A 17,275-nucleotide genomic window follows, 5' to 3' on the forward strand; every position below is an offset into this window, starting at 1 on the left:
TTTATTTATTCAAGTTCACATTCAATATCATGTCGAGCTTTAAATATACAGCTTGCATCAAAAGAAGCATTACTTAATTCATGTACATTTTTTTTAAGTACAAGGGATTTTTTTTGCATTTGTGACTAAGAATTCCTCTTTTGTCTTGTCGCTGCTTAAGTGTGACATCATCTCAGAAGCCTGAGAGCTGGGTGGGCACAGAAGATTGAACCTGTTGAATGTTCAGCCTGGTGAAAATACACATGAAAAGAAACAACCTATAAAGGTAGAGAACAAATATATTTATGCCACGAATACAACTGAGGCCAATCATCATACACGCTCCATTTTTTTCCGACCAACTGTGCTCACAGAAGAGGGGTGTGTGAGACCTGTGGGATTAAAATCTCCCAGAGGAGATCAGCAGCCTGGGTGGGCATTGCGTTCTGCTCAGCTTGGTCCCGCGGGTATTTGGCTGTACTCTGCAAAATGGCACACCCTTATTCCAGCACACATCTCCGCTTTGTGCCTGTCCTGATTCCCACTTCCTGTGCCCTTGCCCATGGAACACCGCTGTGCTCTGAAGAGGCACTGAATTGAGCGAGCTGTGAGACACATATCAGTGAGCAGTCATTCCAGAAATATCTCTTACATTTATTACATTACATTACAGGCATTCTTATCCAGACCGACTTAGACAACTTTTTACATAACATTTACATTGTATCAATTTATACAGCTGGAAACTGAAGAAATGCAGGTTAAGTACCTTGCTCAAGGGTACAATGGCAGTGTCCTACCGGGGAATCAAACCTGTGACCTTCAGCTCACAAGACCAACTCCTTACCCAAAATAACAACATGAAAACGATAATGGCTACACTTGCAATTTAACATTTGCACTTTTGGAAAATAAATAAATAATAATAATAAAGTAATAATATAAATGAAGTCAATACTGCTGAGTCACAATTTTCAGGGTGAGATTAAGGCTCTCTTTTCTCTTGTGTATAAATCACCACTGCTGCCTCTGGTTAGCTGCTATTGGACTAGCCCCACTGAGCTATGTCATTTGCTGCCATCAATGTATATTGAATGGGGCAGTCATTCAAATGCTGATGACAGCTGTCTCCGTGGCCTTATAGTTAGATGAATGGTTTATTGATATAGATCTCATTGAGCAAGCAAAAGCACACATTACAATTTTCATTTCAAACTCAGCCTTGACACATTCATATATGGTTAGGATGTGAGACTGCACCTACATATAAAGTGTATGGGTTGTATTTACCTTGGGAGGGACATGGACTGGCTCCACAGAAGTTTTTTTTGACCCACTTAATACAGCCAAAATGATTTCTTTAGTGTAGTGTGAACAGAGCTACATTTCACCTTGGGTTAAATGGCAGAAGCAAATTTATTTAAATTGCGAAAAAAAAAAAAAAAATGCATATACTGTAGTACCACACAACAGTCTTGACTTGGAATACGTAACATTGTCTGTGCTCTCAGGCCACTTGGAGTAAAGGTGGTGTCCAGTAAAATCATTGTGCTTCTAGCCCAGATCCTTTCCCCTCAACAGTAGTCTATGGTTCTTAAACATCATAGTTGAGGGGTCTGAGTCTACAGTACCATTGCTGTGGGATGAAGGTAGCGGTCTGCTAAGTTATTTAGCAATGCAATGCACCTCTTTTAGTCTTTTAGTAAACAAACTGTGTCGCTTGGGGAGTGTGATTCCGGGTGCAGTTTCAGCAAAGGAATTGACTATTTTTGGTTTTAGCCAGGTTTAGCTAGGTTAAGTTCATCACTTAGATTCATGCAATCACAAAAAGGCAGGTAGGTAGGTCATTATTTAAAAAAACTGAACAATGTAAATTCATGAAAACTCATTGTGAACATTCCTCCCCTGAGATCAAGTTGAAAAAATTAGAATTTTTGAAATTACAGATATGGGTGATTTTACAGCTTGAATTAATTTGATTTTGTTATGTAGGCCTGCTGCTCAGACACGTGAGCAGCATTTTATGTGCCATTTGCAATGCAGGCCTAACGATAGGCTTATTCATTCAGAGGCTGTGTTCCGCCCCACCAACTAGTAACTTAGTTACCGACCCCCGGTATTTACTGTACAAGTGTGTTCACAGTTATAAAACAGAGTTGTTCTCTGACCCCATTTGTAGTGGAAAAGTCTGATTTGCTAATGGGCTTGATTGCTCTGACTCGTTAATGAACGGAAGGAGGCCCTGTGATTGCCAGTGCGAGGGAGAGAATTTCAGCCTTTAACAGGGACCTGGCAGCTGGCCACTATTCTGCAATCACTTGACCTCCCTCTGACCTCTTTGACGTGTTCCTGGAAGAGACTCCAGAAAGGGAGCCATCGGTCTCATATGGGTGTCATATTGCTGAATTACAATAAGTGACCAGTGCTCACTCCCCACGTCCTCTGCTGTAACTGTGGGGAAAACAAAATGCACCCGATTCCATTACAGGCAGAAGGTCACTGTGAGATGACCAATTCTTTGTCATCTACTGCCTTTTCCTATCCGCTGGTCAAAGCATGAATTGTGAGGGAACTAGAAAGACTAATTTAATATGTAGTTTAACCCCAACTACATTTCTCAAAAAAAAAGAAAAAAGTTGAATAATTACATCATCAACTGAGATTTCAGTTGCGTAGTTATGCGGTGCTTTCAAACTGGAAGAAAGAGACACCACATGAGAGATCATTTAAAATTCTCCCCTCAGTGATAATACTCCATTCTGCGCTGTACCTTCTAAGCCATTTGGTTTTCTGTTCACAGAGACTTCAAACCCGCAACATCAATAACCCTCCCTTAACGCAGATGTCCCAGAGGCCTTTGCTCTTTCAGCACACAATGGCCCGCTCGGCAATACTCTCTCCTTTTCCTGCAGCTCGCAGTACATTGAGAAATATCCTGTCCGGCGTAATGTACGCCTGACGCTCCTCGGTCGATGTGGAGAGACATTGTCAGCTTGAATTACCTTCCCTCAGGCGCTCACATATTCCAGCGCTGCTTCTGAAAGCTTCCCTCGGCTGGCTTTCTTCTCCTGATTATTGCCGAAGCAGGCTATTGAAGGTCCTGAAAGGTGCACAGCCTCATATTTGCTTGAGACTCTAGGTCCCAATTAAACCGTAAAATCCAAATGAATAATATTCCAGGCTGGAATTATGGTATTGTCATCCCTACGGTTAGATGTCAGCCTATTTACGCAAAAGGAGTGAGTCCATGTTGCTTTCTCCACTTTTCTAAGATGTTCTGACTGGCCACATTCACATAGTGGATAATGTACTGTACAGCCCTTACTTTTAGAGAATGCATGTAACTCTAGCCTGAGGAAATCAGGTCTGTAAGGGTTGACTTTGACACGTTATTTTAAAAATTTAATCACCAGCTCTAATACAAACCTGACCTCATTTCCTTCAAGTCGATAGACTGACTATGATCTTTCCATAGCAACAGAGGGGTGAGACCAGGTTGGTGTGCACACACTGTGGGCACTGTCACTCTCAGGTGAACTCCACAAGGTCCATCCGAGTCTAAATGGTATGGAGTGACAGGTGAGATCTCTGTCTCAAAGAGAAACAGACACGTCCAAGTCCTGGCAGCCCCTGGTGTTCCTGACTCAGTAAAATGTAACAATGGGCCGCTTCTGCCCAGAGAGGGTCAGGCGGCTGACATCGGATGCATTCGCACCCACAGCTGCTCCCCCATTTTCCATCCTAGCTTTTTGCTTCCTGAAAGCATTTCAAAATGGACTCCTACAAGAACTGCAAGACAATTACAAGAAATGGCCTGGATGGAAGATGGGACTGAAACACAAGCAAATGGTGGTGGTTATATGCCTGGTGGTTATATGGTGGTGGTTATACAGCACAAAATAGAGGACAGGTTTGATTCACATTTCTTGGTCTCCTTGAAATGTTCTGCTGGGGAAAATAATTTCACCTTGGAGAGGCACAGCTAATTACAAAAGTGACAGGACAACATGGTGCCAGGGGGAGCTGATTTGTTTACATGGGGAGATTTGTTTGCTTCTGAGAAATACTGAAAAATGGAGAAATTATTTTTAAACAGATGTGAAAGAAAGACAGCGCTTGAATTCATAAACTGAAATCGCATTTCTGTTGCCACATTTAATTCTCAAAGGAGCTGATTCTGTGCTGAGCTGAAATGCATTACATACACCTAAATCACAAGCAAAAAAGGCAGTACAATGTTATGCTATAACTTACATAACCAAGGCCATTTTTATTTTACAAAGAACATAAATAATGAGCTGCATAATCTTTCTTTCACTAGGATCAAAGAGGCCCTGGTCTTATTTTAACATGTATGTTAAAATAGTTAATCACAGAATGATTATACAATGTACAATTAAAGTGTTTTTGGTTTATAAAGGGGGTAAGCTGTACCAATTTAGGCATTTTGAAACACCAAATTCAAAGTTATATAAGATAGCACGACAAATGTTGAAGATTATTTAACTGAACTTTATTGATCTAATATCTTCATATATTTAGTGGCCTTGTATGGGTTATTTACTATCTCTTAACAATTATTTCTTGGTATCTTTCTAATTTAGAATTTAATTTAGAATTTATTTCTATGTAAAGACATACCAGAGAATATTTTTAAAGATTCTAAATTTCTACTATGCTGGAGTACAAAAAGCAGGAAATAAGGAAAGGCTGTAATTATGTTCATTTATTTATTCTATAAACATCACTGTAACAATAGTTAAATATGAATTTACAAAATGTACGTGTTGCCATGTACAAATGTTGCTGCCAAACAGGCAACCTGGAAATTAAAAACATAGTGTAAAGAAAAAAGGCTATGGCAAAAAAATGACAGTCAGCGTAAAGGACACAGTACACAAATATTTCAAGATTAAAAACATAACTGAGGGCACATTTAAAAAGCAAGGGTTTCACATTAAAACAGCAGGAATGTAAACAATGCAAGAAACATACACAACAAAATGAATTTCTCTAACCTTTTAAAGGCAATATCCACAGTTTGGCAAAACATTTCAACTTTACATTTTTTGTCTTTACAGTACACATGGTATTGGAAAACACCAGGGCTGCTCCACAACAGGTTTTTGACCAACTCCTCCTTCTTCTAATTTCTTCCATTTTGGGCCTCAGGAGTCACCACTGTGGATCGCCTGAGGCGGCTAAGTTAAGGAACAGGCTGACTTAATCACCCTCGATCCCTTACAGAAGAAAATTTTATCCCGCTGCTATGAAACAAATGACATAACCCAGGCTTAAACCTGGAACTGACTACAGGGCCCGCCTTGCACTCATAGTAAGTGCTTTTACTGATCACATTAATAAAGACATTAATTTCGACTGCAAACTCCACTCCACTCGATGAATGCCTATATACAGTATGCTTGAAGCTGGCCACATACCACCAACACTTCAACAAAGTTCAGTTCAGACAGTTTTACCATATCATTTTATAATGCACAATTGTGCATTAGTCTGTACGAACACAAGCTGTCCCAACACACTGCACTGTATGGATTCACGCATGGAGATCCTGTGCGTATTAAAAATCGCAGGGATTTGTAACTTTTTGATTAGTTAAGAATACACACCCAACCAAATACAATGAATCAACTGCATTTCAAAATCCAAAATGGAGAAGACAAGTATAGTATCAATAAACCATTTCTCTACTGGAGGGAACACTAGGGTGTAAATAAAATTAATGAATAATGAATAAAGTAGATGTGTATAAGATAATGGGAGAGGCATTTTACAAAATCTCATTTTACCCCCTACTACTGTGAAGTTCATTAGCATGTTAATGAGAAACAAACAAAATTAGCACAATGGCTATCAATCACATAATGTTTTAGATACATTCCATATTGCAGAAAACATATTCACCCAGACTTGGAAGTCGTTTGCTTGAAAAAGTGAGGTTATCGGTTTAATACACTGGTGCTATTGTTCATTTTACAGGCATGCAAAAAAACACAGGGCCAGTCATATTTGTCAGAGTGTGACACACTTACATATGCACTAACTACAAGGCCAAGGTGGACTTTTGTAAAGGTGATACAATGAAATAAATTTTAAAAAATGATAAAAACTGAATTTTCTTCTGACATAAATTATTTTCTGGATTAACATTTTTTCCCCCGATTTGATGACAGAGAACACTTTACCGTTACTGCCACTGCATTTCAAAATGAAAAAGTAAGCAAAAAAACACTCAAACAACAAGTGGTAGTAATAAATATTAATGGTTCCCACACACTGATATGCCATACATTATTAATTTATTATGTCTGTAGAAAGAGGTTGCTCATAATGCTGGTAATTCTGCCATAGACTCTATCATGCATATACACACCAGGGTTGAGGTCAGTTTCATTTCAATTCATTAATTGAAAAATCGCTATAGGATATGGATATCTTCCTATTTATAACATAAATGGAACTGACCTCCAACCCTGAAAAAAACACTGTGCATTCATACACTTACATGTTCATTGAAGGGTAACTAGCAACCTCCTTGGTTTCATTGCATGACTGATTGGTTTTTGCAAATACTGTACTAGAAAGTGACAGAAGTAATAAAATAATGTATAAAACTAATTATTGATAATTTGTTCGTCATTACACTCGTGGTAAAAACACTGACATGAGATGCAAACCTGACAAATAAAGTGACCAAAAGTGCATTCACTTTAAGTGGAGGGAATGATTAATGATGTGTATTTAACATGCCATGCCCTTGAAAACAAAACATATATATATATATTTGCACAGCTTTTAATGTTATTTTAGCAAACTCTCACTAATGACGAGTTCAGGAAGTGGCTAATACAGTACAGCAGAGAAAGGAGTGTGGTGTGTTTTCTGTACATAGGCTGGTCCGCAATCTTCAGAAAGCTAGAGAGACATCTTCAAACCTGTAAATGCATATTTATGGTACAAATGTACGCTAGCCCCACGACACGTAACACAGAAGAGAATTCACAATAACCACTCAAGACAGGAAGGCCACGTTATGTGAGAAAGCAATGAAGGCCTACCTCCGTGTACACTCTGAGCATGCGAGCCTACCTCTACATAATGTTTTCTAAGAATTTTGAGAGCACTTCAAAGCATGCGTTTGCTACGAGAAGTCACAATGAGGTAAGACTTCATTATTTCCGCAAGAAACAAAATCACGACAATGAACATCACCACAATTAATATTTTTATGGTAAATTACCAAAAAAAAAAAAGTGACAATGTGACCCCCAACTTCTACGTCTGGCATGTATGCCAAGAGCCATCTCCAGGCGTGGCAGGACAGATTAACCCTTCTCATGCCAGGCCTGGGCCATGTACATAGGAATCCCACAGAAAGAAAAGGATGTGGCCATGCCACTGGAGTGACTGTCCACGGAGGCAAAATCACGGAGGCAAAGTGATTGGTTGGTTAATGTGACATCGTAGCGCTCCTAATGAAGCCTTTCTTGCAGTTTCACTTTGGAGGTAGCGAAAGTAAGGAAAGGGGGCGGGGACTGTATGTATGCGTCTGCCATAGGCCCGTGCTACACAGTGGCTCAATCAAAACGCGCCCCACGGAGCTTCCTCTCAGAGGTCCTTTGAGAACATCAATAAAGCTGCGTCTGCAATTTCAGGTGGGCGGGCCCGATCATCACTTATTCACTCTTTGTCGACTGCGGAATGACTGATTGTCAAAAATTCTCTCGTGCGCTCACAAACAAAGAGCCAGGCAAAAAAACCAACGAGACGGAGGGTTCTGGACGGAGCGCACGCACACGCACACGCGCACGCACACGTGTGTGGGGGTGAAGCCCCCGCTGCCTCGGCTGTCAGTGCGCAGAAGGCCCGCGGTGATGAGAATGGCCCATCTCCACATGTGGCTGGAGCGGCCTCCAGAACGGGCCAAGCGCACGTACTGTACCCAGCTGCACACTGCTAGCCCAGGTACGCGCCGTTCAGCACAAACCAGGCCTCTGCAACGCACACCTGCCACTCACTGCTACAGGCCACGCCTCAAACTGCACCCTCATCCTCACTCTGTGCGAACGGATTCATTTCAACTTCGAAAGATGAGCTCACGTATTTGCATGGAAGCGAAACTAGCACCCGTGGTACCTCAACTTCTCTTCTTTTTACCAGTGTTATTTTTTTTTTTTTGATTGACAGGTCTACGCTGCTGCTCTGCTGGTGCACATAGATAGAAATCCCTACAGCTGGTTAAGAATAGTTATTTTAAGAAACAGTATAGACATGTATATTACATGAGCATTCAAGTTCAGGTTCTGGGCTGGATGGAGGAGTGTTATTGATGGTAATGCAAAATAATGGAATATTAATGCGAATATAATGCAATATTAATGTTACGGAGTGATTCAAGGGACACCAGAAGGCAACAGTGAAAGGATGAGCTGCAGAGCTGCCAGACAATGTCACAATCACAGGTTCGTTCAAAAGTTACAAAATACACCTATCATGACACATGCAGTATTTATTACATGTAAGTGGTGTACAGGAGACATAGATCTAGGAGTGAAAAAGACATACTGCTGAAAAAAGGAAGTCAGAACGTAAGGTTTGCGACACTGCGAATTTGTGAATACTGTTGGTTACAAATAGGCTTGTGAAGGCGTAATCATTTCAGTAACTGTCTGTGATCCAACGCAAAAAATGAACATCTAAGGAAGGAAAAAGGGTTTTAAAAAAAAGTTAGGCACAAAAAAATAAAGTTTAAATAAGTGAGGTTATTAGAATGCATTTCACTGTGTTAATGTACAACCTAGCGCAGGCACGAAATTTGAAAATTCACTTTCAGATAATTTTATGTCATACATCAGCCAGCTCGCCGCGAACGCGAGAGCGTTCTCGCTCCTCTCCACAGCCGAGATGACATTAACAGTACTGCCAGTTTTACAGCTACTCCCCTCTTAGGGGCGTCACGCGAAAAAACACGTTACAGAGTCGTGCTAATAAACTACCGGGAGTGTGTCGGTCTGCTAGGGATAAAACACGACATAGCATACGGACGCTTTCATTTCGTAGTGCTGAAGTAGCCTAACTGTCGAACTTTCACAGTCCAGGAAGTGAGGATGATATTTTGAACGCGAACGGGGCTGGGGAAGCGCCAACTTTGATGTTGGACTGCGGTGTGAGTCTGGGTAGCACTGGCAGGAACCCTGGATGTCAGCCCTACTCCCCCCTGGATTACGAGATGTGAGGACGGCAAAAAAAGGCCAATACAGAGTCTCCGCTGTTGAAGCTATGCCCTCCACAGAGGATAGGGGAAGATTGAATTTGGTGTACGAGCACAGACTGGGGAAAATAACTGCAGAGATGTCTATCAGAAGTCAGTTTTGTTAGCCTGGGTGAGACAGGATGGACTTTTTTTGACTCTGAGTCTGGGGCTGGGTAATTTTAAAGATGGCCACAGTTGAGATTCAAGCTTTTGCTCAGCTGCTTGAATGCTCCAGTCAAATCATCTGTTTATTAGAATTAATAAAACAAAATACAACCGCAGCCTATATTAAGTGGTGGGCATGAAGCAGGATTTTCCTAGTTGAGCGAGGAGTTCACAACCCTCCCATTGCATTCACCTGTGTACTAGCAGTGCTATATCGAATGCTATATTTTTTCACCATGATGTTTACAGCAGCAAACACTACAATAAAATCCCACTTAAGATAATTCTAGTTGGTTTGATTAAATACCAGGACCCACTTCCGATGAGTAGCCTTCACTTCAGTTATGTTGTTCATTCAGAGCTCAGAATTCCACAGCTGAAAAAACATTCACAAGGTGCATTTTTCTGTTGACGAAAGTTCACTCCCACGCAGTGTCCATTTTATAATTTGCTGTTTCTTGAACAAGTGCAATAATGTCAACCACTGTGCCAAGCAGGTTTCCAATCCCACAACAATAGCACTATTCTCTAGTTCCCTCGAACTGAGAAAACATTTTGGTGGTTTCACACAGGTGGTAGTGGATGGATTTGGGTAGATGCTGTATAGCTGGTGTGTGTGTGTCCATGTGCACGTGTGTGTGAGTGTTTGTGTGTGTGAGAGAGACCTCACATAAACTGAAGCTTGTACGTTGCAGGTTTTGAGATGTTCTGGAGCGTGGTACAGTTGGTCTCAGGTGGTCCGGGTCATGATACCAACCAGACCGGGTGGAGGAATTTGATGGCGTGTGTTTTGGCCCACTTGGCGAAGACGGATTTCTCCGTGATGAAGCGGTGGCCCCCGTACGGCGCGCTCTCGTGCAGGAGGTACTCAGCGCATTCGTCTCTGCTTCCTGCCTCGTAATAGTGGTACGGCACCTTCTTATAGCCTTCCGTCCTGCGACAGAGAGACAGAGAGAGGGAGAGCCCTCTGCAGTTATCAGTTCTGGATCTGTTTTTAAACATAAAATTAAATATTCAATATTACTTAAAATACCATGTACTGAGCCTGCTGTAGAAAATAATATTTTATTTTATTGATATATACAACAAAAAAAAAAAGACTAAATGAAGCATTTGAATGACATTTTAGAGACATAAAGATGTTTTTGCTCTACCAGCACAGTCTGTTTCATTGCATATTTAACTCGAGAAATAGACTGTTAGGTAGCAGTTCAGCCTTAAATGGGTTAAATCGCTAAATTAACGATTTTATTTTCCTTAACCGGTTCCAGGAACTATGACATTGCTCCACCAAAAACAAATCAATTCCATTTCACATTCAGCGCACCACCTGTTGAATTTCAATTATGAGGGGGAGCCGGTGGGGTCAGCTGGCTGTTCGGCTCCATGCATTACATTACGACAGACACTTCCCCGACACGTTTCCGCGTGTCGCCGTGCTCACGGTCACGACCGCGAGTGCCACTTTCCTCAAGCCTAAATTACCTACAAGAAATCCGTCTAGATTAAAATGACCCATTGTTTCAGAAAATAAAAGGGTGAGGTGACAACAGACTCAACTAGAGAGAAGGTAAAACACCCACCTTAAATAACTAATCACGTTGTTTCGTTTGGCATGCAGGCTACTACATTATACACGCAGAGGGACTGATGGTTTTTGCTCTACACTGGACACAATTCAGAGAGCTGATAGCTCTCTTGGCTATGCCATCCGATTTGTGAAAGAACGGCAATCTGCCAACTGTAATTTAAAGACCGTCGGGCACGTGCCGCCCACCTGTGAGGTCGCAGTGGACGAAACCGCTACGTGCTTGTTGACCAAATGCACCAGCGTGCACAAGCACATTACAGTCTACAACAAGCTGGGGGTTCGCTTCACCAAGAATGCGACGTGTGGGCTGATATCCACGAGACACGTTCACTTTGCCTCCCTCTTTTTCGCGCGTTCCACAAAGAAATGCTATTTCGTTCCGCTAACACATCCTGCAATGTGCGTGCATGGTGCTTTGGAGGCCGACTAATCATTTCTATTCCCCTGCCTCAGTCTGTTTCAATGGCAATAAGTAGACAAGAAAGAACTTGATTAATTACTTTTATGGGGAATAGGTGCCAGCAGGTTAATGCAGCTTATTTTATGCTAAAAACAAAACAATGCAGTTGGCAATAATTAAAATCCCTACCCATACAGACTAACACAATATTATGAAATACATATTAATTATATGGCATTTGCAATTGGTAAACAAATACTCTTTTCAAAGAAAAGAAAGGTAGATATTAACTTACCTTAATTTAAGTGCTAACTCAATTAAAACACAAAAACAAAAAAAAAAACATTTTGTCCTGGGTGCTGAATCATTCCAGCCTAAACAATGCAAATAAATCATTAATGCAGTTTAACAAAAACAACCTTTTTTCTTGAGCCATAATGCACTGAACCGTGCGCATCATTACTGACAAAGGATACATATAAAAAACTGTAAAATAACAATTTGCATGAAAGGCTAACAATTCCATCACAAGGAATTTAACTGCTCTTATTTTTCTGTACAAGCAACACAAATAACAGCTGTGAAACAAAGATTAGTTTGAGATAACTGAAGTGGTAACAAATTTATTTGCAAATAGAGCATGGCAAAATATAATCACACAAGTTCTGGCAATTCTTTGTGATCTGAGAGACAACATGGTTACATATCGCTTTTGCGAAAATGAGACAACGGTGTCATTCAACACAAATGGTGGCTGCATTGAGCTCAACCAAGCCACAACAGGCTCTATCGAGGCACAGCACGACTGGTGTACGTAGTGTCACAAGGTAGAAATAGGTGTGAGCCCAGGCTTGTCCAGAAGCGTCCCTCTGTGAGAAATAGAGGGTGTCCTGCGAAGATGTCACAGCAGTCAGCTCCACCATGGCTAGCATGATTTCAAAAGAGGGATACAGTTCTGTCCTCAGTAAATTTTCACACAGCATTTTTTTGCAAGAAAATCCAAATCATCCGCTAATGCTCTCTGTATCCTCAAAAGATTCTAGAGCGCCATAATTGCGAAGGAGCCTGAGAAATCTCTCACATCTGAGATATATTTACACATCAAAAAGCTGACTGCAGCTTACCCGGGCTCTGTGCACCTTAGAAAAAGCAAAAGAAATAATAAAGTTGCTAAGATCTGAAAGCTCTAGGGCATCGCGGTGCCGGCTCACTGCAAACCGAGCACAGGAACGGCGCAAGAAATACTAACGAGAGAGAGAGAGCTTTGAAACCGCCAGCACCATCGGCCTCCACACTCCATCACTTTCATCTGAAAACCAACTGGTAATTAGAATTAACCACGGCTATATCCCCTCTTCCCGGAGAATAACTACTCCCCCCCCCTTCTTTCAAGCAGGTGCAAATGTGCAGTCACGGGCTGAGATTTGCACGGCACTTTTCCAGTCTGTGGGGACGGGGAGAACAAGCCGCGTGTTGGACATCAAGAGCTTTCATTCCAGACTCTGCTAACAACTGGCAAGCAGTTATGGAAAACAGCAAATCCAGAGTCACAAACCAGATCACTGGCAGAGTTTCCTGACACTAAATTATGCACAAAACTCATGTACAACAAAATGTACTTACAAGAAGCAGAACGGGGTTAAATAAACAGCCACGCGAAAACCTACTCACTTGTTTTACCAATAAAACCCCTGCACGCTTTGTGATGAAGAGTATGGAAGGTTAATATAGACCAACATGACCTTTGAATTTAGTGGTCATGTTGGTCTATATTATTATTATTATTATTATTATTATCAGATAATTCAGATCAGTCTTAGTGCCATTCATTCATTATCACGTTTTTGTTCCTTAATGGAATTTTTAATACAATTACTTTTATTGGTGCTATGTTCATTGCTGTTTCTGCCTGTTCCTTATCTCTTAAAATGCACTTCTCTCTAGGGTATGTGCTACCCAGCTTCTGCCTTTCTTTTACACATATAATTGAATTATATCTACATTTAATGCCTTGCAGTAAATTCTCTTTATTGTGGTGTAAATGCCCTGTGACAAATCTAACGTGAAGGGCACTATGCTAAATAGAATTTGATTGATTTTGTGATGGCCTCATTAATAATCCAGCAGCTCAACCTGGACTCCTTAGTGAAATACTCAGATTCAGAAAGAGGTGACACACACACACATAAGAAGACGATAAATAACTTATTGAAAGGAAGTGTTATGACATGAACAGGAAGTTTAGTTCACTTTAGCCTAGTTTAAGGGTTTCATGTCCTCTTCCACAAATCCTGGCAAATTATTCTATGCGTCTATATCTGTCTGTGCGAAGAAATATTTTCTAGTGTCACTTTGGAAATTTACTTTTAATTAACTTCCACCTGTGCTCCTTGGCTCTGTTAGCAGAAAGTAATTGCTTTTGTGGTCAAAATCTTAAACACATCAATCAAATCCCACAGCCCCCCTCCCACCCAGTAACAGCTCCTGCTAAGACTACACTTGATTATGTGCAAATGAACAGCTCAATATTTGGATCTTATTTAAACTTTCCTGTATTCTTGTAATTGCTTCTGATAAGAGTGATTCTTGTCTGAGTGTGAAGTCATTGTTGAATTTAACTTTCTCCATTTAAATATTTTAACAATTCACATTTTTTTCCAATATCCTAGTTTATTTAATTTACAAGAAAAACCAGAGGTCCAAGCATAGGTCCTTGACTGACTCCTACACCGCAAACAACAACTCGCTCAGATGCTACCACTCTTCTTTTGTTATTTTATGCAAAAGCGTAATCCAGTATTGAATCTGAACTCATACTGGTAAATGGCATGTCCTTGAATGGCTTCCATTTAAAACACAAGCGAATGCAGACAGAGGACGTTTGAGGGTGTGTGTTAGCCTCTGTCAGTGCCGTGCGCTGTGGACTGCAGAAGGCTCCAGGCGCACTAGGTACCTGCAGTAGGTGTCGTTGATCATCCCGTAGACCCGGATCTCCTTGCACATGTCCATGGCCAGGATGAGCGTGAACCAGCCGGTGCTGAGGTAGGACCCCGACTGTATCCTGCCAACACACACAGACGGAGGGCAAAAAAACGGCCCATTCGTTACAAAGGGAAGGGACAAACGCACCGGCCTCGTCGCAGGGAAAGCGCACATTATGCCACAGACGGGCAGCGTAGCTCCGGCTGTTAGGCCCGTCAGACCATCACAATTATTCTGAATTATTTATTAGGGATCTGCTGTTCTACAAGCTAGCAGCCTGTAGCCTGGAAAAGGGGGACAGGGTGGTGTTTTCAGCTGCGTGGAACCCAAGCGAATGCGCACTCACCCGAGCCAGTGTTACTCAAAGTCTAAAATGACATCACGGTGACAGGACGTCATTGCAGTGTTGGGAGAGCGTACACCCTCAGAAAAAAGGTACGAAAAGTGCCGACAACGATACAAACATTTGTCACATAAAAAAGTACCCCTAGCCAGCTACACGCAATTCATTTGTAGCGTGTAAAAAGGCAGTTATTCGTACCCAAATAGGAACATTATTGTATTCTCAGGGTACATTTGGCAAATTTGTTTCCAAAAAAGAACAAAAATATACCTCCACTATACCTTTATTTCTCGGAGCATGTGTTAGTGGAGTTTCTGCGGGCAGGGGAAGCTGACTGAATGGATGGGGTGGGGGTGGTGACGAGGGGCGGTAGGTGGCACAAAGGCAGCAGTCGGCAGGGGCTTTTCGTTGGGACAGCGTGATGGAGGGGGCGGCCGGAGCGGGCGATGGCGCGGCTCCCAGAATTACCGCCGCCGAAGGATCCATCATCCCGCCGCCAAAACAGAGAGAGCCCGGCCCGGCGCAAAGGCCCCGCGCCTTCCACGGCCGCTAAAAAGCCGCTCGACGCTTTCGCACCAGTCAGATGTTTAACGAAGATAAACTTGGGACTTTTACGGAAAGGGAGAAAATGGCTTTCTGATCGTTGTGACAAAGCAATTACGGAATGGCACTGTAATGCACCCCCCCCCCCCCCCCCACAGGACTACAGGAATTACGTTTCCAAAGAATGATTTGTAAACGAACAAGTCATTTCACGCGATGAAGGACGAAAGGTCGGCCACGAAACCACATTTCAGCAAACTCTCTAATCGGCCGATCATAGTTATATATGTGCTACGCGAGAATTAAACGTACACTAAGCGTTTCTCCTCGGCCAACCTTCCCCGCACTCCTGAAAAAAAAAAAAAAAATGTCCTTGACTCAGGAAAAAAAAACGAGATTATTCAAAGCTGGAACTGCGCGTGGCTGAAACCCAAGTACGCAACGGCAGTGAGAATGCAGCCTCTGAAGATGCGGGATGAATGTGCCTATTTCTGTTTCCAAGGAGAAGCGCGGCGGAGCCAGGAAACACGGCTCCACAGTCGGCGCCCGTCACGCTCCTCTGTGATGCAGAGGTGGCGTGCGAGAGTGATTACGGCCGACGCGGCGGCCGCTTCCACCGCCACAGCCGCCGCCGCCAAGGCAACGGGAGTGAGCTGGAAGCGAGGCGGAGAATGAGCTCGGGTGGAAGGAGGCCCGAGCGGAGAGCCAGTCCGTCGCTCCTCTTCCAGACAGAACGCCGTCCCCGTGCGTCACTGTGCCCGCTCTGCACTGCCCAGCCACGCCACAGCTACGCCGAAACTCGCCGTGTCCTCATCCTGTCATTTAAGCGCTTCCCCCTCCCCTCTCGGACAAGCTGTACCTTCAAACTCAGTTCCACACGAAGCGCAGTCCCCTTTCGAGGACATGAAAACAATATTCCTACATCTTCACAGAACACGCAGCCGCTGTTTCCCAATGCCGCCTGAAATGACTGATGCTTCGAGCGAGAGGAGCTGCAGTATTGAGTTTCGCCATGAACAGCTGGGTATCCATCCGGCAATCTACTTCACACGGGCTGAGGTGTGCGGTACGAGATTGAAGTCCCACTGTCAGCGGAGCAGTTCTTGTCGCGACAGTTAGGTTTCCATTCTCTGTCCTGTTTTCATTATTCTTCAAACAGTTCTCAGCAGGGCGTCCCCTTGGCCCCGCTCCTCTCCAGATCCACTCTTATCTTTATTAACTTCATTTTATAAACGATACGATGCCTTACCTCATACCCTAAAACTATTAAAAACTCCCAAAGTTGCCTCCAAAGCAATTGAAATCATTTTAATAATTCTAACAGAACTATTCAATCGGTATTTAAGCATTTTTAAGCATTAAGCATTACATACCGTATTCAGTAGTACATTTAAATAGATAAAAAAGGGAGGTCATGCACCTAGTTAAGATATAACCGTAAAGCCCAACGTAATTTAGAAGCATGCTCCTCATTCCTAGAATCAACTGCTGCTACACTGCAAAAAATAAAATCTTAATGGGTATTATAAACTTAAATTCTGAAAATAATCCATAATATATTTTTAAGAATAATTTTCCTAAATAGCATTTTACCATTATTAGAATTTACCTTCATTTAATATTCCTTATTTTATAAAATTGTGTCAAGTAGATGTTTCCTTAACTCATAGATAACTATGTGCATTTCTTATTATTTATTATTTTGAAAGTTTTTTTTTAAATGTGTAGTTATTTATGCATTTAGAACATGATCTATGAAGAACATGCTGGGCATTAGCTTCCATCAGTGATTGTCTTAAACCCATTATTCGATGACCGCAGAAGTAGGCTACTGTCTGTGCTCTGTGCCTTCTCTGCATCAAAAGACATTCTATACTTCAGAACCATTGCAATTAAATCAATGTGTGTTCTTCTGATGAAACTGCCATTGAAGTACACTTCAAGCAGCCACTGCTCAGGGAAAAACTACTGCATTATTAGCCTCAAGGAAGATAATGC

General features: G+C 42.1%; 1 protein-coding gene across 2 annotated transcripts in view; it reads right to left on the reverse strand.

The window, feature by feature from the left end:
• Positions 1–4,690: 4,690 nt before the first annotated feature.
• Positions 4,691–17,275, reverse strand: part of st6galnac3 (ST6 (alpha-N-acetyl-neuraminyl-2,3-beta-galactosyl-1,3)-N-acetylgalactosaminide alpha-2,6-sialyltransferase 3) — an 85,333-nt gene continuing 72,748 nt past the window's right edge. For both annotated transcript variants that reach the window (XM_064338164.1, XM_064338163.1), the window contains exons 4-5: positions 14,363–14,470; positions 4,691–10,352 (exon numbers count right to left, since the gene is read on the reverse strand). In XM_064338164.1, the coding sequence (XP_064194234.1) occupies positions 10,163–10,352; positions 14,363–14,470 (298 nt within the window). In that variant the 3' untranslated portion in view covers positions 4,691–10,162. The remainder of the gene's footprint in view (positions 10,353–14,362; positions 14,471–17,275) is intronic.

Source organism: Anguilla rostrata, chromosome 6 (assembly GCF_018555375.3).
Source record: "Anguilla rostrata isolate EN2019 chromosome 6, ASM1855537v3, whole genome shotgun sequence".
Taxonomy (NCBI): domain Eukaryota; kingdom Metazoa; phylum Chordata; class Actinopteri; order Anguilliformes; family Anguillidae; genus Anguilla; species Anguilla rostrata.